Source organism: Pelophylax lessonae (genome assembly GCF_965119305.1).
Source record: "Pelophylax lessonae genome assembly, contig: HAP1_SCAFFOLD_151, whole genome shotgun sequence".
Lineage (NCBI taxonomy): Eukaryota > Metazoa > Chordata > Amphibia > Anura > Ranidae > Pelophylax > Pelophylax lessonae.
In genome coordinates, this window is record NW_028120133.1 from 385,490 (window position 1) to 409,278 (window position 23,789).

The 23,789-nt window shown below is 46.7% G+C and overlaps 1 protein-coding gene across 1 annotated transcript in view; it reads left to right on the forward strand.

The window, feature by feature from the left end:
* Positions 1–2,254: 2,254 nt before the first annotated feature.
* LOC309543514 (uncharacterized protein) overlaps positions 2,255–23,789 on the forward strand; it is a 78,943-nt gene continuing 57,408 nt past the window's right edge. Inside the window, exons 1-9 of the mRNA XM_082275989.1 lie at positions 2,255–2,407; positions 4,158–4,272; positions 4,692–4,826; positions 4,913–5,036; positions 5,153–5,250; positions 5,326–5,532; positions 5,656–5,797; positions 8,155–8,318; positions 9,090–9,817. Of these exons, the coding sequence (XP_082132115.1) occupies positions 4,177–4,272; positions 4,692–4,826; positions 4,913–5,036; positions 5,153–5,250; positions 5,326–5,532; positions 5,656–5,797; positions 8,155–8,318; positions 9,090–9,817 (1,694 nt within the window). The 5' untranslated portion in view covers positions 2,255–2,407; positions 4,158–4,176. The remainder of the gene's footprint in view (positions 2,408–4,157; positions 4,273–4,691; positions 4,827–4,912; positions 5,037–5,152; positions 5,251–5,325; positions 5,533–5,655; positions 5,798–8,154; positions 8,319–9,089; positions 9,818–23,789) is intronic.

The window sequence follows — 23,789 nt, forward strand, 5'->3', positions numbered from 1 at the left end:
TATTTAAAGTGGAGTTCCACCTGAAATTTATACTTACCTCCATCCTCTCGCGCTCGGTCACCTGAAAAACAAATGGATAATCGCAATTTTTTTTTTTTTCACTTACCTTTTAGAGAAAATATACTCGCCTTACTTCCTTCTTCCTCCCCTCGGCGGCCACAGCGATTCATCACTTCCTGGCTTTTGCAATGATTCCTGGGAGCTGAACGTCATCGCTCCCAGGAATCAATGCGCCTGCACCGGCCCCGACGTCAGTTCCAGTGCGCGTGCGTCATCCCCTTCTAAACAGCTTCTGGGCATGCCCACTGTGCAGGGATGACGCGCGTGACCCGGAAGTGACGTCGGGGCCGGTGCAGTGCATCGTGGGACCGAAGAAGAAGGAAGAGGACACGGAAGAGGATCGCGCTGGCTTCAAGCTGCCCACACCTGAGATGGCAGCGCTGGAGAAGACAATTTCAAGGTAAGTATTTCTCCTGAAAGGTAAGTGCAACCCGGGACAGATCAGAGGCTATCCATTGTGGAATGTACCAACCCTGACTGTCCCGGGGGGATTTTTATAAAAAAAATGTATAACCAGGGTGGAACTCCGCTTTAAGAAATAGAGGCAACACACAAAAAGGTAGTCGGGCAAACATGGGATCCTTCTGGAGGATAAACCTTCTGTAATGAGACCGTGTCTTCCTTTAATGTGGCAAAAGTTTATGTCAGAGATTGTCATTAGAATGTCAGGAAAAAGTAAAAACTCTGAGTTGGATACGGTCAATCAAGTGTTCGGATGTAAATGAAGAATGCAGCCTTCATCAAGTGAGTCTACAGGTTCTCCATCCTGGAGAATGTGATCCAGTGTCTCTCAGTTGTGATCTCTAGATCTGGGTGTTTTCGGCGGGGAGGAGAAGGGGAGATGACACCCCTTGTTCTTTTGGCAAAAGGCGATCTGTGGTCACTGGGTGTTCCAGGACCGTTGGAGTGCATAGCAGGGGATGGTGGTATGAGGAATTCGGCATACCAATCTGGTAAAGCAATCAGGTCAATTTGTAGATTAGTGCAGAAGGCAGGTAAGTCCTCTGGCGTGCGTAGCAGGTATTGCTTACCACGAAATGTGGCTTGGACTGCAAATGGGTATTTCCACCTGTAAGGGATGTTTTTCTCCCTGAGGACATCCAGGATGGGTCTAACAGCTCTTCTATTTTTTAAAGTGATTGGAGACAGATCTTGGAAAAGTTGGATCTGTACCTCATTGAATAAAATGTGTTCGTTCTGTCTCACCTTGTGGAGTATTTCCTCCTTAAAGAGGTTGTACACCGAGAAAAAATTTGTTTCTCTTCTTTACATCCTGAAAGAGAAACCCATAATGAGCTAGTATGCATCGCATAGTAGCTCATTATGAAATACTTACCTTAGAACGAGCCCCCGCCGTGCCGTCCGCTTACCTGTATGACGGGCGACATGTATAGTCGCCCGTCTTCCGGGAACGCGGCATCCGGCCATCTGATTGGCCGGAGCCGCGGTGACGTCACTCCCGCGCACGCGCGCGGGAGCCGACGGTCACGGCACGGGGCTCTGAAGGAACGGCACGATCTGCCGTTCCTTCAGAGCGCATGCGCCAGTGACGTCACTGGCTGCATTAAAGGTAAATATCTCCTAAACGGTACAAGTTTAGGAGATATTTACAGTACCTATAGGTAAGCCTTAATATAGGCTTACCTATAGGTACAACTTCCTGAGGAGGGTTTACTTCATCTTTAAGAGTGTGACTCAGTAGGCAGCATATCACATCCCTGGGTGGAGAGGGATCAGGGGCTTTCGGTCTCAAAGCTCTGTGTGCTCTTTCCAGCTCTATTGGGGATTCTGCTGGCCTTAAAAATTTAAAAGTAAAAGAAATAAAACTTCTCGTCCTGTCTGTCATTTAATTGTCTCCTGCAAAGTTTTCTTGGGGGTGCAGTTCCTCTGAGCTCCACAAGGTGGTGCTCTCGTTTAGAGACAGGAAGTCTCTATGGAAGACAGGAAGTGATGTCAGGTACAGACAGGAAGTGATGTCAGGTACAGGCAGGAAGTGATGTCAGGTACAGTTAGGAAGTGATGTCAGGTACAGTTAGGAAGTGATGTCAGGTACAGACAGGAAGTGATGTCAGGTACAGTTAGGAAGTGATGTCAGGTACAGACAGGAAGTGATGTCAGGTACAGACAGGAAGTGATGTCAGGTACAGACAGGAAGTGATGTCAGGTACAGTTAGGAAGTGATGTCAGGTACAGACAGGAAGTGATGTCAGGTACAGACAGGAAGTGATGTCAGGTACAGTTAGGAAGTGATGTCAGGTAAAGACAGGAAGTGATCTGGAATAAAGACAGGAAGTTCCATGTGATAGGAAGTAGAGAGGAGACATTACTGGAAGTGGCAGAAGAGGAGGTAATAAGATCTTATTTTCTATTTACACCCAGTAACCCCCGTCATGTCCGTCCTCTTCCTCCATAGTCACTCACGGAGAGCAGTCGCTGGGAATGGATGGAGTTTTCGGTCAGCAGGTGGTGTTTTGTGGTGGATATCATTGATTATTAATGATATAGATGTTGGATGATTGATGAGGGATTTGGGGAAATCTGTTTAGTAATAAAGGACTGCTCATATAGTGTGGGGGATGTATTTATTTACTATTTGCAATAATCCTCTCTGATTGGGTAACCCAGGGTATATGTACTCCTTATACATTCACATGGGGGGGGGGGCGATCTGAATCTGAGACCCCCTTTTTGTTTAAAAGGGGGGGGTTTAAGTAAGCCCCCAAACCAAGAGACCCCCCCCCCCTTCCCAGGGCCAGGGTTGTGGGGAAGAGGCCCTTTGCAAAACACACTCCCCGTATTGAGGACATGTGGCTTGGCGTGGTTCAGGGGTGGGCGCATGCTTGCCCCTTGTTTCTGGCTGCCAATTTGCATGCTCAGATAAGGGTCTGGTATGGAATTTAGGTTGGAACCCAGGTTTTTTCTATTGTGTGAGCTTCCCCCATTAACATCTATTCCCGACTCCCATCAAGGATAAGGGTCTGGTATGTATTTTAAGGGGAACCCCCACACAATTTTAGTTTTTTTGTGGAAGTGCCCTATTAACATCTATACCAGTGTGGCACAGATGGGTGGACTCCACTGCTACTTTGGTGGATACGCCAGCTGACTGATTGGATGGGTCTGGAGCTGCATGGGAGGTGGGTTGGGGCTCTGATCATTCCCCTGGAATAGGCCTATTGAGCTATTGACGCACTCTACCACGGTCCTGGTGGTACTGCATGGGGGGTTTCTCTGGGTAGTCACCTGTGGGGAAAGGGGGGTTAGGCTGGGCTTGCCCGGCTGGCCACCTCGCCGGCTCTTCCTATGGGGGTGCGGGTGGGGAGGCCAGGTTCTTGGTTTGGTTTGGGGGGAGGGGGGTGTTCATGGTTGTTGTTTTCATTAAAATTAGAAAAAATGGGGTCCTGCTGGTCGCATGGTTCGTGCGATATAGCTGGATATTATCTGAGGGGTGGTGCTTTGTATCCTGTATGTTATGGACTGTTTGATTGTTTTTTGTCATTTGCCCCTTGGAGGATGCTGAGAGCTGTTGATACTGTGATGTATTCTGTTGAACTGTGTGATTATGCTGGACTTCAATAAAAATCTTTTTAAAAAAAAAAAAACAAACATCTATACCAGACCCTCATCTTGGGCAAGGCTCCGGTATAGATAAAAGAATCCCAGGCCGCTCTGTTTTTTAAACTGAACAGAAACCGGATACATTTGGTTCATCAATGCCTTTCACTATCACCAGCTCCAATGTACTGACATCATGGCTGCTCTCAGACCCCCCACTAGGCATAGGGACCCCCTGTGACCTCTGAAGCTTCTGATTCTGCATTCAGACCCGCTGGTGCTTCATACAAATATATCTGTCTGCAGTCCAAGGACAAGAAATAAAGTCTTCTTCCTGATAGTAAAAAAAAAATATTCTGCGACTTCTACTTCTGTTAGACAAAGAAGGACAAGTATACCGTAGGTCTGCAGGAGATACAACAACCACTAAATAACCCGATCTACATTCCCAATCAGGGCATCCCATCTAGTAACCCCTTATGTCCCCATCCTAATATTCTACAACCAATCCATCCAGATAATTCTCCACTATCCATCTACAGAGAGACCCACATAGATCACATGACCACACCAATGAGGATGGAGGAGGACCGGAGTCACATGACTGAGAGGATACTAAATCTCACCCTGGAGATCATCTACCTGCTGACCGGAGAGGTGAGGAGGATTCTGGGAGGTCACATGACATCACTCTTATCTCTATTAATAATACACAGACCTGACCGGAGAGGTGAGGAGGATTCTGGGAGGTCACATGACATCACTCTTATCTCTATTAATAAAACACAGACCTGACCGGAGAGGTGAGGGGGATTCTGGGAGGTCACATGACATCACTCTTATCTCTATTAATAATACACAGACCTCACCGGAGAGGTGAGGAGGATTCTGGGAGGTCACATGACATCACTCTTATCTCTATTAATAAAACACAGACCTGACCAGAGAGGTGAGGAGGATTCTGGGAGGTCACATGACATCACTCTTATCTCTATTAATAAAACACAGACCTGACTGGAGAGGTGAGGGGGATTCTGGGACTCTAACATGATATTCCTATTGGTTCCTCAATACAGAGATTTCCTCTGGTGAAGTCAGGTGATCATATGACCATCACAGTGCCTCCATGTGACTCCCTAAAACCTGAGAGACACAACATGCAGAAGATTCTAGAAGTCACCAAGAAGATGATGGAGCTGCTGACAGGAGAGGTGAGCGGTGCTGGGAATTCTGGGACATTATCCAGTAACAGACAAGGGATGTGTCTGGATGGTGACTGTATCATTGTGTGTGTCAGGTTCCTATAAGGTGTCAGGATGTCACTGTCTATTTCTCCATGGAGGAGTGGGAGTATTTAGAAGGACACAAGGATCTCTACAAGGACGTCATGATGGAGAATCAGCCGCCCCTCACATCACCGGGTAAGAGGAGACTTTATTGTAAAGGAGAGAGCAGTACGGAGGATCCACCTAGATCCCCCATCATCTGATAAACACATAGAAACAATGTATTCAGTCAGTCTGTGTGTTTCCTACAGATGGATCCAGTAATGGGAACCCACCAGAGAGATGTCCCCGTCCTCTGTATTCCCGGGATTCCACACAGGAAGGTCACACCATCCCTCACCATCATCAGGTAGAGGATTGACTTTATTGTCAGTTCTGATTTATACACAGCTTTTTTTCAATGAATGTTTTATTATATATTCAGAGTGGAAACCTCGGGGATGATAATATTGATGTTAAAGAAGAGTATAAAGAGGAGGATGAGGAGTATGGAGTGATGGAGGAGTTTTCAGAAGGACACAAGGATATGATGGAGCCACCTAATACCAGGAACCCACCAGAGAGATGTCCCCGTCCTCTGTATTCCCGGGATTCCACACAGGAAGGTCACACCATCCCTCACTGTTACAAGGTTGGTGGGACGGAGCTTTAAAAAAGAACACAGACTCGTGGAGACAATGTGTAGGTTTTTTATGTTATGACAATAATAAAGCTTATATTTTACAGATGATATTTTCTCATTTTCTTGGTTTAGGGTGAAGATCTGATAGATATAAAATTTGAGGTGAAAGCAGAAGAAGAAGAAACGTATGTGAGGGATGATCAGCAGTCTATGGAGGAGGATGGAATAACGGGGACATTTATAGAGGAGGACACTCCTACAGAGATCAGCACAGGTGGGTCATTAACACTAAATACATTCCTCCACCCATACTGCTCACTGATTGGTCCAGAGTAGGGCGGGGACTGGGTGATATCAGCCTGTAATCCCCTGGTCACTTTCCTGAGCTGTGTTCCCCGTCCTGTATTCCTATATTTCTCTCGGATAATCTTCCTTCTCTGTGCTGCAGACACAATTTATGTCTCTAGACTGGATTTATGGAGATTCTGGGATTCGGCTGGCAGCAAAATCTTGGCTTTCCCTATAGGTGTTACCAGACCTAGGCACCTGGGGTATGTGCTTTGAGTCTTTCTTTATGCTCGGGTCTAGTAAGATCTCTGACAGAACAATTCTCCCGGGGTTTCTTGCTCTGTTATTTGCTGGCTGTGTCGGGTGGAGGGATATGTCTGTATAGTCTCACACCCAAGTCACTGAGTGCAGTCTCAGGAGATGGGAGGCAGCGGTGTGGGACCTCTGCAACTTGTCTCATGTGAACATTTAATCTTCCACTGACTACTGAATACCAATAATTCTGAGTCCTGACCCCTGCACTATATACTCTATGTTGTACATTACGTACTCCTGACCCCTGCACTATATACGCAATGTTGTACATTACATACTCCTGACCCCTGCACTATATACTCTATGTTGTACATTACACACTCCTGACCCCTGCACTATATACTCTATGCTGTACATTACATACTCCTGACCCCTGCACTATATACTCTATGTTGTACATTACATACCCCTGACCCCTGCACTGTATACTCTATATTGTACATTACATACTCCTGACCCCTGCACTATATACTCTGTGTTGTACATTACATCATTATGATTCTATGTTGTCCTAAATTTTGTATCCTGTATAATTAGTTGTACATGACATAGTCCTTACTTCTTTTACACCCATTTCCTACCAGCTAGACATTTTATATCTAATGATCTGATTGGAGGACAGACTTTTACATGGTGATAATAATGTGATAACATCCTCAGACTTTGGAACCTTAAACAGAAAGTGATAATGTGGGAGGAGTCAGTAACCCAATGATGGTGGTCTTCAGGATCAGTCCAGTCTTCATCTTGGTTGTTCTCCCCCCCCCCATCCTCACTCTCTGACCTCTGGTGGGACTCAGCCCCCCTGTTATTCATGACTAAATCATGGACTAAATAAGAAAGTGCAGGACTTCTTGTGTTGGGAAGATGGCAATGAGTGATAGAGGGGGAGGGGGACACTCGTCCTATAATCCCCTCATCACTGTCACTCCTATAAAAGACAGTTCTCGTTGTTTCCTCACCCTCTGACTAAGGTTCTTGAATAAAGAAATTAACTAGCAGAGAAAGGGAATACAATAAGACACGTGGCCACTCACTAAAACTAGAGGATAACCAGTTTAACCTTAAAATACGTAAGGGGTTCTTTACTGTCAGAGCAGTAAGGATGTGGAATTCTCTTCCACAAGCAGTCGTATCAGCAGGGAGCAACGATAGCTTCAAAAAACTATTAGATGGTCACCTTAAAGACCACAACATAAAGGGGTATACAATGTACAACATACAGGGGTATACAATGTACAACATACAGAGGGTATACAATGTACAACATACAGGGGTATACAATGTACAACATACAGGGGGTATACAATGTATAACATACAGGGATATACAATGTACAACATACAGGGGGTATACAATGTACAACATACAGGGGAATACAATGTACAACATACAGGCGTATACAATGTACAACATACAGGGGTATACAATGTACAACATACAGGGGTATGCAATGTACAACATACAGGGGTATACAGTGTACAACATACAGGGGGTATACAATGTACAACATACAGGGGGTATACAATGTACAACATACAGGGGGTATACAATGTACAACATACAGGGGTATACAATGTACAACATACAGGGGTATACAATGTACAGCATACAGGGGTATACAATGTACAACATACAGGGGTATACAATGTACAACATACAGGGGTATACAATGTACAACATACAGGGGTATACAATGTACAACATACAGGGGTATACAATGTACAACATACAGGGGTATACAATGTACAACATACAGGGGGTATACAATGTACAACATACAGGGGTATACAATGTACGGTTAACAGCAAACACACACACATCATAGGTTGAACTGGATGGACTGATGTCTTTTTTTAACCTCACTAACTATGTAACTGGTAGGAGATCAGAGGTCCCATTTACTAGTTACTTTGAGGGGGAAATTATAAGATCCTCAGAGACAAAGCTGCCTGATGTGGGCGGAGTCCTGGTTTAGGGGAACCAATCTGCTGATGTCTAGTAATAATCTTTGTATTTCTATTTTAGTAGATGGACGGGAGATGAGGAAAACCTCAGAGGATTGTCTCACTTTGTCTCCAGACTGTAAAGTAGAAGATGAGGACATCACACAGTATAGTCCAGGAGAAAACCCGGCTACCTCAAATGTCCATCCGGCACCACACAGTGTAGATGGACCATCGTATTCCTCTTATCCTGAGGAACCTCAGACTGTGAGGGACAGTGCCGGACCATCGTATTCCTCTTATCCTGAAGAACCTCAGACTGTGAGGGACAGTGCCGGACCATCGTATTCCTCTTATCCTGAGGAACCTCAGACTGTGAGGGACAGTGCCGGACCATCGTATTCCTCTTATCCTGAGGAACCTCAGACTGTGAGGGACAGTGCCGGACCATCGTATTCCTCTTATCCTGAAGAACCTCAGACTGTGAGGGACAGTGCCGGACCATCGTATTCCTCTTATCCTGAGGAACCTCAGACTGTGAGGGACGGTGCCGGACGATCACATTCCTCTTATCCTGAGGAACCTCAGACTGTGAGGGACAGTGCCGGACCATCGTATTCCTCTTATCCTGAGGAACCTCAGACTGTGAGGGACAGTGCCGGACCATCGTATTCCTCTTATCCTGAGGAACCTCAGACTGTGAGGGACAGTGCCGGACCATCGTATTCCTCTTATCCTGAAGAACCTCAGACTGTGAGGGACAGTGCCGGACCATCGTATTCCTCTTATCCTGAGGAACCTCAGACTGTGAGGGACGGTGCCGGACGATCACATTCCTCTTATCCTGAGGAACCTCAGACTGTGAGGGACAGTGCCGGACCATCATATTCCTCTTATCCTGAGGAACCTCAGACTGTGAGGGACGGTGCCGGACGATCACATTCCTCTTATCCTGAGGAACCTCATACTGTGAGGGACGGTGCCGGACCATCATATTCCTCTTATTCTGAGGAACCTCAGACTGTGAGGGACGGTGCCGTCCTTCCAACAGATAAGAGCTTTTCCTGTACAGAGTGTGGGAAGTGTTTCCGTTTTCAATCCCATCTTGATAGGCATAAAAGATCCCACACAGGAGAGAAGCCATTTTCCTGTTCTGAGTGTGAAAAATGTTTTTTACATAAATCACATCTGGTCACACATCAAAGGTCTCACACGGGGGAAAAACCATACTCCTGTTCTGACTGTGGGAAATGTTTTTCAGACAAGTCCCATTATTGCAGACATCAGAGATTGCACACAGGTGAGAAGCCACATTCTTGTCCGGAGTGCGGGAAATGTTTTTCAAGGAAGTCCACTCTTTCTATACATCAGAGATTGCACACGGGGGAGAAGCCATATTGCTGCCCTGAGTGCGGGAAATATTTTTCAAAGAAGTCCAATCTTTATACACATAAGAGATCTCACACGGGGGAGAAGCCATATTGCTGTCCTGAGTGCGGGAAATATTTTTCAGATAAGTCCAATCTTTGCACACATCAGAGATCTCACATGGGGGAGAAGCCATATTGCTGTCCTGAGTGCGGGAAATATTTTTCAGATAAGTCCAATCTTTGCACACATCAGAGATCTCACACGGGGGAGAAGCCGTATTCCTGTCCTGAGTGCGGGAAATGTTTTTCACAGAAGTCCAATCTTTACACACATCAGAGATTTCACACGGAGGAGAAGCTACTTTACTATCCTGAGTGAGGGAATGGTTACTCACTAAAGTCCTGTCTTCCTGTATATCATGGATCTCTCAATCTACACCTCCTTCCTGGGTCAGTTGATTGCCTCCGATGGCTTTCAATACCATTTCTATGCGGATGAAGCCCAAATCTATATTTCTCTACCCCCCCCCAGCTCACTCCATTAGTCTCTTCAAGCATTACCAGCTTACTAACCGACATATCAGCCTTAATGTCACACCACTTCCTCAAACTCAACCTATCCAAACCGAGCTCCTCAAAATTTCCTCCCCCCCACGTTCCACTTCCCCTGATTTCTCTGTCAAAAGCAACAGCTCATCTATCAACCCATCCCCGATGCCAAGGTCCTAGGTGTAATCCTGGACTCTGAACTATCTTTTTGGCCCCACATCCAGTTGCTGTTCAAAGCTTGCCACCCCAACATCTGAAACATCTCCAAGATACGCCCTCTCCTTACCAATGAAACCACAAAGCTTCTAATCCACTCCCTGGTCATCTCCCGACTTGACTAATTCAACTCCCTCCTCATTTGCTTACCTTTAAATAGGGTATTTCCTTCTTCAGTCCATCATGAATGCTGCTGCCAGGCTCTTCCACCTTACAAACCCCTCTCTGCCAATCCCTCCATTGGCTGCCTCTCAACCAACAAATTAAATTCAAATACTAACAACAACTTACAAAGCCATCCATAACTCTGCCCCCACCTACATCACTGACCTGGTCTCAAAATCTCAACCTTATTGTTCTCATCGGTCCTCCTAAGGCCTCCTGCTATCTAGCTCCCTTGTCCCCCCCATCCCATGCTCAACTCCAGGACTTCTCCTGAGCCTCTCCCAAACTCTGGAATGCTCTACCCCAATCTGTATGACTATCTCCTACTTTGTCCACTTTCAGACGATCCCTGAAAACTCATCTTCTCAGAGGAGCCTATCCTGCCCTACCTAACAACTGTACATCAGCCCATCCCCCACAGTTATTACCTCTTGCATCTCTTGACCCTCCCTCTTAGATTGTAAGCTCTAACGAGCAGGGCCCTCTGATTCCTTCTTTATTAACGTGTATTGTAGTTGAACTGTCTACCCTCAAATTGTAAAGCGCTGCGTGAACTGTTGGCGCTATATAAATTCTGAAATAATATTAGCGTTAATCGCCAATAGTATCTGCGCAACAGAAAAATGAAATAACAATATTAAATCAACACCCAAAATTAAATGACTGTGCAACTGAATATATGTGAGTATATAACACACATATATAGGTGTCGTACACCAAAAAATTGGGAGCTGCAACAAACCCGTGGAAACCCTCGACCCTTGATGACGACAGCCTACGTGCTGACGAAACGCGTCGGGATTCGTTAATCGCAATCACGCAACTACGGAACTTCCGGGACCAGGCGGCACGCACATTGGAACGCGGACGCGGCGTTTGCCTCTGATGTCCACGGCTTGTTTCTTTGAATGCCCGTTGTATCTGCTACACTGTAAGTGTATCTATTTTGTATCCAAATAAACCTGTTTGAGCGTACTTCATATCAGCCTTTTTTGTTATCCATTATTACTATGAGGAGCGCTGTGGGGGCTGAGGAGTACGGAGATAGATATTAAGATCTACCAGGTGGATACAAGGAGGATTCCTGTATCGGGCACAGATGCTCTTAGCAATTGGATCTTCATCCTGCATATACATCCTGTTTGCACTGACCCCCCTATAATCAAGGGGTCTGTGCCCTCTGGTAAGCGCTCATGCACACCGGGTGGCCTTTTTGGTGAAGGTGTTAAAGATCCAGTGTGGTTTGATATGGTCATCCCTCAAGAGACTCTGTTTATTAGCAATTTTGATCGATTGGTCTATGGGACTATACTCACCAATTTTTCCATTTACTTGGATTTTTCACATATATTGTGTTTGCACATTGTTCTTATAAGGTTTTTTTGTTTGCCATAATTTTTTCTCACTACTTCAGAGTATATTGGGTGAGCGCAGCATATTATACTTCAAGCTATATAAATCCTGTATTATAATAATCCCGCACAACTCCTGAGGTGTATTAGTGCCTCGAGTGTGGGAAATGTCTTCTATATGAATATTGGTGGACATGTGGAGAAGAAGCACACCCTGATATACACCTCAGATATACTCCATGGCTGATCTTCCTCATGTAAGAAACACTTCATAAGGAGATCAGAGATCACCAGAGACATGGATGAAGTGTTGTCCCGTGTTGGCCATTGATAGCAGGAGAAAAATAAAAATGGAGTCCTTACCTTTTCATTGGCTGAGTACATTTTGTGGTGTAAGATTTCACAAACACTTAGATGTGACCAGCATTCACCCAGCTGTGACGAGTTTTGTCCGTATTTTATTTCCTATGATGATTGGTTCCATCTAGTGGCCATAATATCTTATTGCACTATTTTTACATATGGAGATATTTCAGGAAAAATTCTGCATTATGGCCACTAGATGGAGCTGACACTTATAGGAAATCCCTTTATTAATTATCCACTTCAGCACTGGAAGGTTTAACCCCCCCCCCTTCATGACCAGGGCATGTTTTGCTATTCAGCACTGCGCTACTTTAACTGGAGAGGTATAGCTGTTGGACCATTGTTGGATCTTTTTACTCAATCTCTTCTAACAGGAGAAGTTCCCCATGACTGGTGGACAGCTAATATTGTACCTATCCAGCTACAATGTCTTATTTCTAGAAACAAAACCTGGCAAATAATATTGTTTATACACAACAAGGGGGCGGGACCACCATGGCCAATAATATTGTTTATACACAACGAGGGGGTGGGACCACCATGGCCAATAATATTGTTTATACACAACAAGGGGGCGGGACCACCATGGCCAATAATATTGTTTATACACAACGTGGGGGCGGGACCACCATGGCCAATAATATTGTTTATACACAACAAGGGGGCGGGACCACCATGGCCAATAATATTGTTTATACACAACGAGGGGGTGGGACCACCATGGCCAATAATATTGTTTATACACAACAAGGGGGCGGGACCACCATGGCCAATAATATTGTTTATACACAACGAGGGGATGGGACCACAATGGCCAATAATATTGTTTATACACAATGTGGGGGCGGGACCACCATGGCCAAACGGTCTAAATCATACAAACAATGAGAGAACATCACGATTTTCATTAGTCTCTTCGTTCTCTCTTCCATGCTTCAGGACTGGACTGTGGCAGCTGTGCTCTCCCCTCCCCCTCCCAGTGCAGCTCCTGTATTTCTTTGATTACCTCTGCAGGCTTCTGAATACAGGAACTGCACTGGAAGGGAGGGGGGAGCACAGCTGCCACAGTCCAGTGCTGGAGCATGCATAAGAGAAGGAGAGAGGAGGGGGTGAGAACACAGCTGCCACAGTCCAGTGCTGAACCATGGAAGAGAGAGCCGGGAGGCTGTGCTCCTTCTTCCTCTCCTTCCAGTGCAGCTCCTGTATTCAGAAGCCAGCAGCGGTAATCACAGGAATACAGGAGCTGCACTGGGAGGAGAGAGGAAGGGGCGAGAGCACAGCTGCCACAGTCCAGTGCTGAAGCATAGAAGAGGGACCCGGGAGGCTGTGCTCCCTCTTCCTCTCCTTCCAGTGCTGCTCCTGTATTCAGAAGCCAGCAGCGGTAATCACAGGAATACAGGAGCTGCACTGGGAGGAGAGAGGAGGGGGCGAGAGCATCGCTGCCACAGTCCAGTGCTGAAGCATGGAAGAGAGAGCCGGGAGGCTGTGCTCCCTCTTCCTCTCCTTCCAGTGCAGCTCCTGTATTCAGAAGCCAGCAGAGGTAATCACAGAAATACAGGAGCTGCACTGGAAGGGAGGGGGGAGCACAGCTGCCACAGTCCAGTGCTGAAGCATGGAAGAGGGAGCCGGGAGGCTGTGCTCCCTCTTCCACTCCTTCCAGTGCAGCTCCTGTATTCAGAAGCCAGCAGGGTTAATCACAGGAATACAGGTGCTGTACTGGGAGGAGAGAGGAGGGGACGAGAGCACAGCTGCCAGAGTCCAGTGCTGAAGCATGGAAGAGAGAGCCGGGAGGCTGTGCTCCCTCTTCCTCTCCTTCCAGTGCAGCTCCTGTATTCAGAAGCCAGCAAAGGTAATCACAGACATACAGGAGCTGCACTGGAGGGGGGGGGAGCACAGCTGCCACAGTCCAGTGCTGAAGCATGGAAGAGAGAGCCGGGAGGCTGTGCTCCCTCTTCCTCTCCTTCCAGTGCAGCTCCTGTATTCAGAAGCCAGCAGAGGTAATCACAGAAATACAGGAGCTGCACTGGAAGGGAGGGGGGGAGCACAGCTGCCACAGTCCAGTGCTGAAGCATGGAAGAGGGAGCCGGGAGGCTGTGCTCCCTCTTCCACTCCTTCCAGTGCAGCTCCTGTATTCAGAAGCCAGCAGAGGTAATCACAGACATACAGGAGCTGCACTCGGAGGAGAGAGGAGGGGGTGAGAGCACAACTGCCACAGTCCAGTGCTGAAGCATGGAAGAGGGAGCTGGGAGGCTGTGCTCCCTCTTCCTCTCCTTTCAGTGCAGCTCCTGTATTCAGAAGCCAGCAGAGGTAATCACAGAAATACAGGAGCTGCACTGGGGGGGGGGGAGCACAGCTGCCAGAGTCCAGTGCTGAAGCATGGAAGAGAGAGTCGGGAGGCTGTGCTCCCTCTTCGTCTCCTTCCAGTGCAGCTCCTGTATTCAGAAGCCAGCAGAGGTAAACACAGACATACAGGAGCTGCACTGGAGGGGGGGGGGGGGAGAGCACAGCTGCCACAGTCCAGTGCTGAAGCATGGAAGAGAGAGCCGGGAGGCTGTGCTCCCTCTTCCTCTCCTTCCAGTGCAGCTCCTGTATTCAGAAGCCAGCAGAGGTAATCACAGAAATACAGGAGCTGCACTGGAAGGGAGGGGGGAGCACAGCTGCCACAGTCCAGTGCTGAAGCATGGAAGAGGGAGTCGGGAGGCTGTGCTCCCTCTTCCACTCCTTCCAGTGCAGCTCTGTCATGGTCTTACCTTCTTGCTGTTCTCCTTCGTTTGACATGTGCTGGCGGCCATCTTGGTTTCTGGGTTTCTTGTAGCCTCCCACCCTGTGGCTCCTCCTTCCCACTGGGAGGAGCTGGATGCCTAGCTCATATATATAGGAGGTCTGTGGCTTCAGTTCCTTGCTTGGTCCTCCTGTGTTCACATGCTTCTAAGACTGCTGCTGCTTCTGGTCCCTGATCCTGGCTTCGTCTGACTACCCTGCTGGTTCCTAATCCTGGCTTCGTCTGACTACCCTGCTGGTTCCTGATCCTGGCTTCGTCTGACTACCCTGCTGGTTCCTGATCCTGGCTTCGTCTGACTACCCTGCTGGTTCCTGATCCTGGCTTCATCTGACTACCCTGCTGGTTCCTGATCCTGGCTTCGTCTGACTACCCTGCTGGTTCCTGATCCTGGCTTCGTCTGACTACCCTGCTGGTTCCTGATCCCGGCTTCGTCTGACTACCCTCCTGGTTCCTGACCTCTGGCTTCGCAAGGACTCTGCCTCGGTTTCGCCATCCGTTTGGACTTTTGCTTTACTGCTTGATTTTCAATAAAGCCTTCTTATTTTCACTTATCTGTTGTTGTACGTCTGGTTCATGGTTCTGTGACAAGCTCCTATATTCAGAAGCCAGCAGGGTTAATCACAGGAATACAGGTGCTGCACTGGGAGGAGAGAGGAGGGGATGAGAGCACAGCTGCCACAATCCAGTGCTGAAGCATGGAAGAGAGAGCCGGGAGGCTGTGCTCCCTCTTCCTCTCCTTCCAGTGCAGCTCCTGTATTCAGAAGCCAGCAAGGTTAATCACAGGAATACAGGTGCTGCACTGGGAGGAGAGAGGAGGGGACGAGAGCACAGCTGCCACAGTCCAGTGCTGAAGCATGGAAGAGAGAGCCGGGAGGCTGTGCTCCCTCTTCCACTCCTTCCAGTGCAGCTCCTGTATTCAGAAGCCAGCAGAGGTAATCACAGAACTACAGGAGCTGCACTGGAAGGGAGGGGGGGAGCACAGCTGCCAGAGTCCAGTGCTGAAGCATGGAAGAGAGAGCCGGGAGGCTGTGCTCCCTCTTCCACTCCTTCCAGTGCAGCTCCTGTATTCAGAAGCCAGCAGAGGTAATCACAGACATACAGGAGCTGCACTCGGAGGAGAGAGGAGGGGGTGAGAGCACGGCTGCCACAGTCCAGTGCTGAAGCATGGAAGAGGGAGCTGGGAGGCTGTGCTCCCTCTTCCTCTCCTTCCAGTGCAGCTCCTGTATTCAGAAGCCAGCAGAGGTAATCACAGAAATACAGGAGCTGCACTGGGGGAGGGGGGGGGGAGAGCACAGCTGCCAGAGTCCAGTGCTGAAGCATGGAAGAGAGAGCCGGGAGGCTGTGCTCCCTCTTCCTCTCCTTCCAGTGCAGCTCCTGTATTCAGAAGCCAGCAGAGGTAATCACAGGAATACAGGAGCTGCACTGGAGGGGGGGGAGCACAGCTGCCACAGTCCAGTGCTGAAGCATGGAAGAGAGAGCCGGGAGGCTGTGCTCCCTCCTCCTCTCCTTCCAGTGCAGCTCCTGTATTCAGAAGCCAGCAGAGGTAATCACAGACATACAGGAGCTGCACTCGGACGAGAGAGGAGGGGGTGAGAGCACAGCTGCCACAGTCCAATGCTAAAGCATGGAAGAGCGAGCCGGGAGGCTGTGCTCCCTCTTCCTCTCCTTCCAGTGCAGCTCCTGTATTCAGAAGCCAGCAGAGGTAATCCCAGGAATACAGGAGCTGCACTGGGAGGAGAGAGGAGGGGACGAAAGCACAGCTGCCACAGTCCAATGCTAAAGCCTGGAAGAGCGAGCTGGGAGGCTGTGCAGCTCCTGTATTCCTGTGATTACCTTTGCTGGCTTCTGAATACAGGAGCTGCACTGGAAGGAGAGGAAATCACAGGAATACAGGAGCTGCTCTGGGAGGAGAGAGGAGGGGACGAGAGCACAGCTGCCACACTCCAGTGCTGAAGCATGCATGAGAGGAGGAGAGAGCTGGAAGGAGGGGGTGGGTGGGGCGGGGTTCTCTCCAGCTCCTGTCAGTGTCTGTATTCTGTTTACATGAGTGCTGTCAGATCAGGACTATGTGAGGTTTGATCACTCCCCCCCCCCCACCTGCATTCTTGTGTTGTTTTACCCCATGCCCCGCCCACCAACTCCCCATCGGCAGCAGACATTGCTGAAAAGTCCTGGCCAACAAGATGGGAGAGCTGGAGCTGCTGATGTTTGAGGAGGACTTAGATTTTGTGGGGATAACTGAGACTTGGTTTGACAGCTCTCATGACTGGATGGCGACCATTCAGGGGTATTCCCTTTATCGCAGAGATAGAGAGGGTAAAAAAGGGGGAGGGGTATGTTTGTATATTAAGAACAGTATACAGGTAAATATGAGGGATGATATTAATAATGGAGCTATGGACGAGGCAGAATCCCTATGGGTAGAGCTTCAAAGGAAAGGCACGGTGGGGAAGGTAATATTGGGCGTATGCTATAGGCCCCCAAACCAGAGGGAGGAGGGTGAGGTGGACCTCATGTTACAGATAGGATTGGCAGCAAGAATGGGAAATGTCATTATAATGGGGGACTTTAATTATCCAGATATAGACTGGGCAGAAGGAACCGCGCATTCAGCCAAGGCTCGGCAGTTCCTAAATGTTTTGCAGGACAATTTCATGGGTCAGATGGTGAATGCACCGACAAGAAACAATGCGGTACTTGACCTACTGATTACCAACAATACAGACCTGCTCACGGATATAGAAATACGGGACAACTTAGGGAACAGTGACCATAGGTCAATTGGTTTCAGTATTAATTACAGTAATAGGAAACACAAGGGTAATATAAGGACACTGAATTTCAAAAGAGCCAATTTCCCTAAACTGCGCTCACTGCTAGAAAATATCAAATGGGATAGAACCCTGGGAACAAAGAACACGGAGGAAAAATGGGAGTGCTTCAAGAGCATACTTAACAAGGGGGTGGGCCAGTGCATTCCACTGGGAAATAAATTTAAAAGAGCAAAACTAAACCCTGGGTGGCTAAACTCCAACATAAAAATGTATATTAGAGCTAAAGAAAAGGCCTTCAAAAAATACAAGACTGAGGGGTCATTGGCAGCATTTAAGCATTACAAAGAGTGTAATAAGAAATGTAAAGATGAAATCAGGGCGGCTAAAATAGAACACGAGAGACATATAGCGGAGGAGAGTAAAAAGAACCCCAAGAAATTCTTTAAGTATATAAACAGTAAGAAAGCAAGGCCAGAACACATTGGCCCCATAAAAGATGATAAAGGAAAAATGGCCACTGAGGACAGAGAAAAGGCGGAAGTGTTAAATAATTTCTTTTCTTCAGTCTTCACAAAGGAATCGGGGGGCTACATGAACCCCGCTTGTAAGGCCAAACTAAATAATACACCTCAGGAAGTGCCGCCATGGCTAACAGAGGATAGACTTAGAGCTAAACTAGAGAAACTTAACATAAATAAATCCCCGGGACCGGATGGCTTGCACCCAAGGGTTCTAAATGAGCTCAGTCAGGTGATTGCCAGACCATTATTCTTGATCTTTAAGGATAGTTTACAGACAGGTATGGTGCCAGCTGATTGGAAAAAAGCCAACGTGGTACCAATATTTAAGAAGGGGCCGAGATATATCCCGGGTAACTATAGGCCGGTCAGCCTAACATCTGTAGTCTGCAAAATTTTGGAGGGGATGATAAGGGACCACATACAAGACTTTAGTAATGAAAACGGTATTATTAGTAGTAATCAGCATGGATTCATGAAAAATCGTTCATGCCAAACCAATCTATTAACCTTCTACGATGAAGTGAGCTGCCACTTAGATAAAGGTAAGCCTGTGGATGTGGTGTATCTGGACTTTGCAAAGGCCTTTGACACCGTTCCCCACAAACGCTTACTGTACAAACTAAGGAAGATAGGTATGGACCATAAGGTGAGTACCTGGATAGAGAACTGGCTCCAGGGGAGAGTACAGAGGGTGGTGATTAATGGGGAGTACTCTGAGTGGGCGGGTGTGGAAAGTGGGGTCCCCCAGGGTTCTGTCCTGGGACCAATCCTGTTTAATTTATTCATAAATGATCTAGAGGAGGGGATATCGAGTACAATCTCAGTATTTGCAGATGATACTAAATTAGGCATGCCAATATCTTCTATACAGGATGTGGAAACCTTGCAAGCAGACCTGAACAAAATAACGGGGTGGGCAACTACATGGCAGATGAGATTTAATGTAGAAAAATGTAAAGTAATGCACTTGGGGGCCAGAAACCAGAAAGCAAGCTACTCACTAGGGGGGGAACCTCTGGGTGAGTCTAGGATGGAAAAGGACTTGGGGGTACTGGTAGACAACAGGCTTGGAAGTGGCATGCAATGCCAAGCCGCTGCAAGCAAAGCCAACAGAATACTGGGATGTATAAAAAAGGGGATTCACTCCAGAAATAAAGAGATTATTCTTCCACTCTACAAGACTCTGGTCCGGCCACATCTGGAGTATGCTGTCCAGTTCTGGGCACCGGTCCTCAGGAAGGATGTGCTGGAACTGGAAAGAGTCCAGAGAAGGGCAACAAAAATTATTAGGGGAATGGAGGACATCAGCTATGAGGAAAGACTACAAGCACTGAACCTATTCTCTCTGGAGAAGAGACGATTGAGGGGGGATATGATATCAATGTACAAATACTGTACTGGCGACCCGAGCATAAGGAACAAACTATTTAGAGTAAGGGAATACAATAAGACACGTGGCCACTCACTAAAACTAGAGGAAAGGCGGTTTAACCTTAAAGTGCGTAAAGGGTTCTTCACTGTAAGAGCGGTAAGGATGTGGAATTCTCTTCCGCAAGCAGTCGTATCAGCGGGGAGCATTGATAGTTTCAAAAAACTATTGGATGGACACCTTAAAGACCACAACATACAGGGGTATACAATGTACGGTTAAAAGCATACACACACACATAGGTTGAACTGGATGGACTTGTGTCTTTTTTCAGCCTCACTAACTATGTAACTATTATACGGGAGATATAGAGCACCAGCAGTTCGCGCAGCACTTTACAATATAAAGGGAGACAATACAGCATCAATACAAGAGGGTTAGGAGGGCCCTGCTCCTGGGAGCTTACAATCTAATAGGGAGGGGCTTGTGAAACAAAAGGTAGTGACTGTGAGGGATGAACTGATGAGGGAAATAGACGATTCGGGTGTTAGCTGAAGGCAGGATAGGCCTCCCTGAAGAGTTGCGTTTTCAGGGATCGCCTAAAAGTGGACAGAGTAGGAGATAACCGGACAGATGGGGGTAGTGAGTTCCAGAGGATGGGAGAGGCTCTGGAGAAGTCCTGGAAACGGGCATGGGAGGAGGAGACAAGGGAGCTAGAGAGTAGGAGGTCTTGAGAGGAGCGGAGAAGACAGTTTAGGAGATATTTGGAGACAAGATTGGTGATGTAGCTCAGGGCGGAGTGGTAAATGGCTCTGTATGTTATTGTTTTGAAGCTGTTTACTATTTAAGTGGTGCGTCAGCGCGCCGCCCGCATCCCCAGGAAGACGTGAGGTATCACGAAACGCGTAGGGAAGGCGTGCTGACGTCACCACGACGCAACCCGGAAGTCGGGCGGCAGCGGGTTATTTGTTACAAGCGCTTGTTTTCCTGTATTCATGTAAGTGTTTTTAACCGTTACTCTAATAAACTGCCTATACGTACTACGCCATTGTGCTCCCCTTTCCTTCACTGGGTTCGTGGATCGCTGTGAGGTGATTACATCTACTTGGAGTGCTTTGTATCGTGGATTTAGAGGCAACGGTACTGTGAGGCTTCCCTGCTACGCTGATTAGGTCCCTTTGATACCGGCCAGTTTGCACAGCGGACGGAGTGTATGACATGCTCATTACCCATTGAGCTCTTGTAAGCCTGGTGTGAGACCTATGCATGTGGCACGGATTGTGGATTTATGCACATATTAGCGGTGAAGGACTCCCTTTTCCACACTGGACACCTTCTTTGCTTATCCCCTCCTCTTTATTTGGACTTTTAATAATTGATGGACTTTTGTGCTTATTCAATATTGCATTAGGCCCAATCTTATGAATACCATCGATTTTTGATTGATTTGCTATACACTGGTTTACTCTAGTCTATGGTTTTTGTTTATCCTGATTACTTATCAGGTACATCAGTTTAGCGCAGCTCTCCCCTTACATATTTGATTTTAGTGACTCCCACTACAGCTGCTGCTTGTGTTCTTAGGCTTAGCGCAGTTACTATTTTTACATATACTTCTTTGGGAACATACTTGAGTATAATTGTTGTATCCCTAACAGTAAAGAACCCCCCACATTGCCTGAGGTTAAAACGCTTCTCTTCTAATCGCATTGTATGCCCTCTAGTCCTCATGTAATCCCTTTGACTGAACAGCTTTTTTTTTCTATGCTGAGATCACCATTGAGATATTTATAAATTGTTATCATGTCCCCCCTCAGGCGTCTCTTCTCCAGGGAGAATAAATTAAGCAATTGTAAATTCTCTTCATAATTAAGGTCCTCCAATCAAATGAAATACAAAAAAACTATCAGCGCAAACCTATTATATGTGATAAAATAACTCAACACCAATTCACTGTGCATAAATCAGGTGTGTGAACTTATAAATCAATAGTGGTGTCCGGCAGCATGCACCAATCGTGTTTCACAAATCACAATAAACTATAAATCATACAAAAATGTGATGCGCCAGAAATATAAAATCAAAAAGTGATGACAATAAATCATATCCAGTTCATAAGGCACATAGCAATGTGTGTGCTTCCAATAAAATGATATAAAGAGTGTCCCGTGTTCAGATGAAGAAAATCCAGTGATGAAAACAACTTGTAATCACCAATATAGTGAATCCCTCCACCAGGTGAATTAGCCTCTCACCTTTCTGAAGGACCCAAACGGGCCAGCAATCACATGTATCATTGATCAGACTTCCAGGAAAGAGCCACACTATATTGCACCTCGAGGGATCCCGGGACATATAGAAAACAGATGAAGAAATCTAGTGCTCTCCGCTTACTAATGAGGGTATGCTTTATTAGAGAAAGGCAGATCAACTCACATTTGTCGGGCACTCAGCTGTGCCTGCTGTATAATCGATGTCAGCGATCTGTTACCAGAGAGAGACTCTGCGTCGGCCACGCACGCTCCGCCCCCCTATACGCGTTACGTCGAGCGTAATGCTCCTTTGACTTCCTCGGTAGGGGTGGCTAGTGCGTGCCAAGCCTCACTTTAAATACATCAACTCTCAGGTGGATTGGCCAGCAGATCTCAGTCCCTCCCCCCGCTCATAGCTCAGTACAGGACACTGGAACCTCCGAACCAGGCATGTTTACGGCGGTGTCACTGGCTCATATCGCTAATGGGGCAATTTTATTGTATGGGCATTGATCAGATTACTATTGCACATTTGCGGAGATCGCGTGGTGGCGCAGACATCTCTCTGGTTTACATTAAAACAGCTAAGACACATAATCACAAAATCTCATACCATAATTATCACATATTAAAAATACATCAATAAGCTAAAATTTGGAATAATAAATGTTGGCTATTAAAATTTATAAAAAAAAAAAAAAAATAAAAAAATAAATAAATAAATAAATAAATAAAAAAATTTTTTAGTCTCAGATAAAAATATATAATGCATGATGGGGTGTTATTTATTACTAATGAAACAATTTAGATCGAAATCCTTATTTAAACCTCTGGGTGCCAACACCTTGGCCTCGTAGACCCAAAAGGATTCCCTTCTACAGCAGGCACAGCTGAGTGCCCGACAAATGTGAGTTGATCTGCCTTTCTCTAATAAAGCATACCCTTATTAGTAAGCAGAGAGCACTAGATTTCTTCATCTGTTTTTTATATGTCCCGGGATCCCTCGAGGTGCAATATAGTATGGCTCTTTCCTGGAAGTCTGATCAATGATACATGTGATTGCTGGCCCGTTTGGGTCCTTCAGAAAGGTGAGAGGCTAATTCACCTGGTGGAGGGATTCACTATATTGGTGATTACAAGTTGTTTTCATCACTGGATTTTCTTCATCTGAACACGGGACACTCTTTATATCATTTTATTGGAAGCACACACATTGCTATGTGCCTTATGAACTGGATATGATTTATTGTCATCACTTTTTGATTTTATATTTCTGGCGCATCACATTTTTGTATGATTTAAGGTCCTCCAATCCCCTAATTAGTTTAGTTGCCCTCCTCTGGACTCTCTCCAGCTCCAACACATCCCTCCTGAGGACTGGCGACCAGAACTGGACGGAATACTCCAGATGTGGTCGGACCAGAGTTTTATAAAGTGGAAGGATTATAGTCTTATCTCTGGAATACATCCCTTTCTTTATGCATGCTAATATTCTGCCAGCTTAGGTAGGAGAACCAAGAGAGAGAATATAGTCTTGAGGAGGAGGGGATGGTTAACAGTATCAAAGGCTGTAGAGAGGTCCAGTAGTATGAGTATGGAGTAGTGGCCATTGGTTTTAGCAGTTAGTAGATGTGACGGAATCCGGACACCACCGACTGGGTATCTCCGCCAGTAACCTGCTTCCTAAGCTCTGGAACACGGGATCCGTGATTCTGGCTATAGTTACCCCAAGAACTCGACAGTACAAGCTTTGGAGTCATCCAGAATCAAACTGTTTATTCAAACACAAAGCACAAGGAGATGAACACTTCAGGGACAACCCCTCCCCCTTAGTCAATCCACTCAACACACCCACCCCATAATAACAATATAACAATGGAATGCAGGTATTAAACAACAACAAACCCCCACCCCACTAGCAAGAGTCTGATTAGTGCAGAGCAGACCTGACTGGGGTTCTTGGTCACCCTGTGCCCCTAATAGACACAGGGTGACTTACAC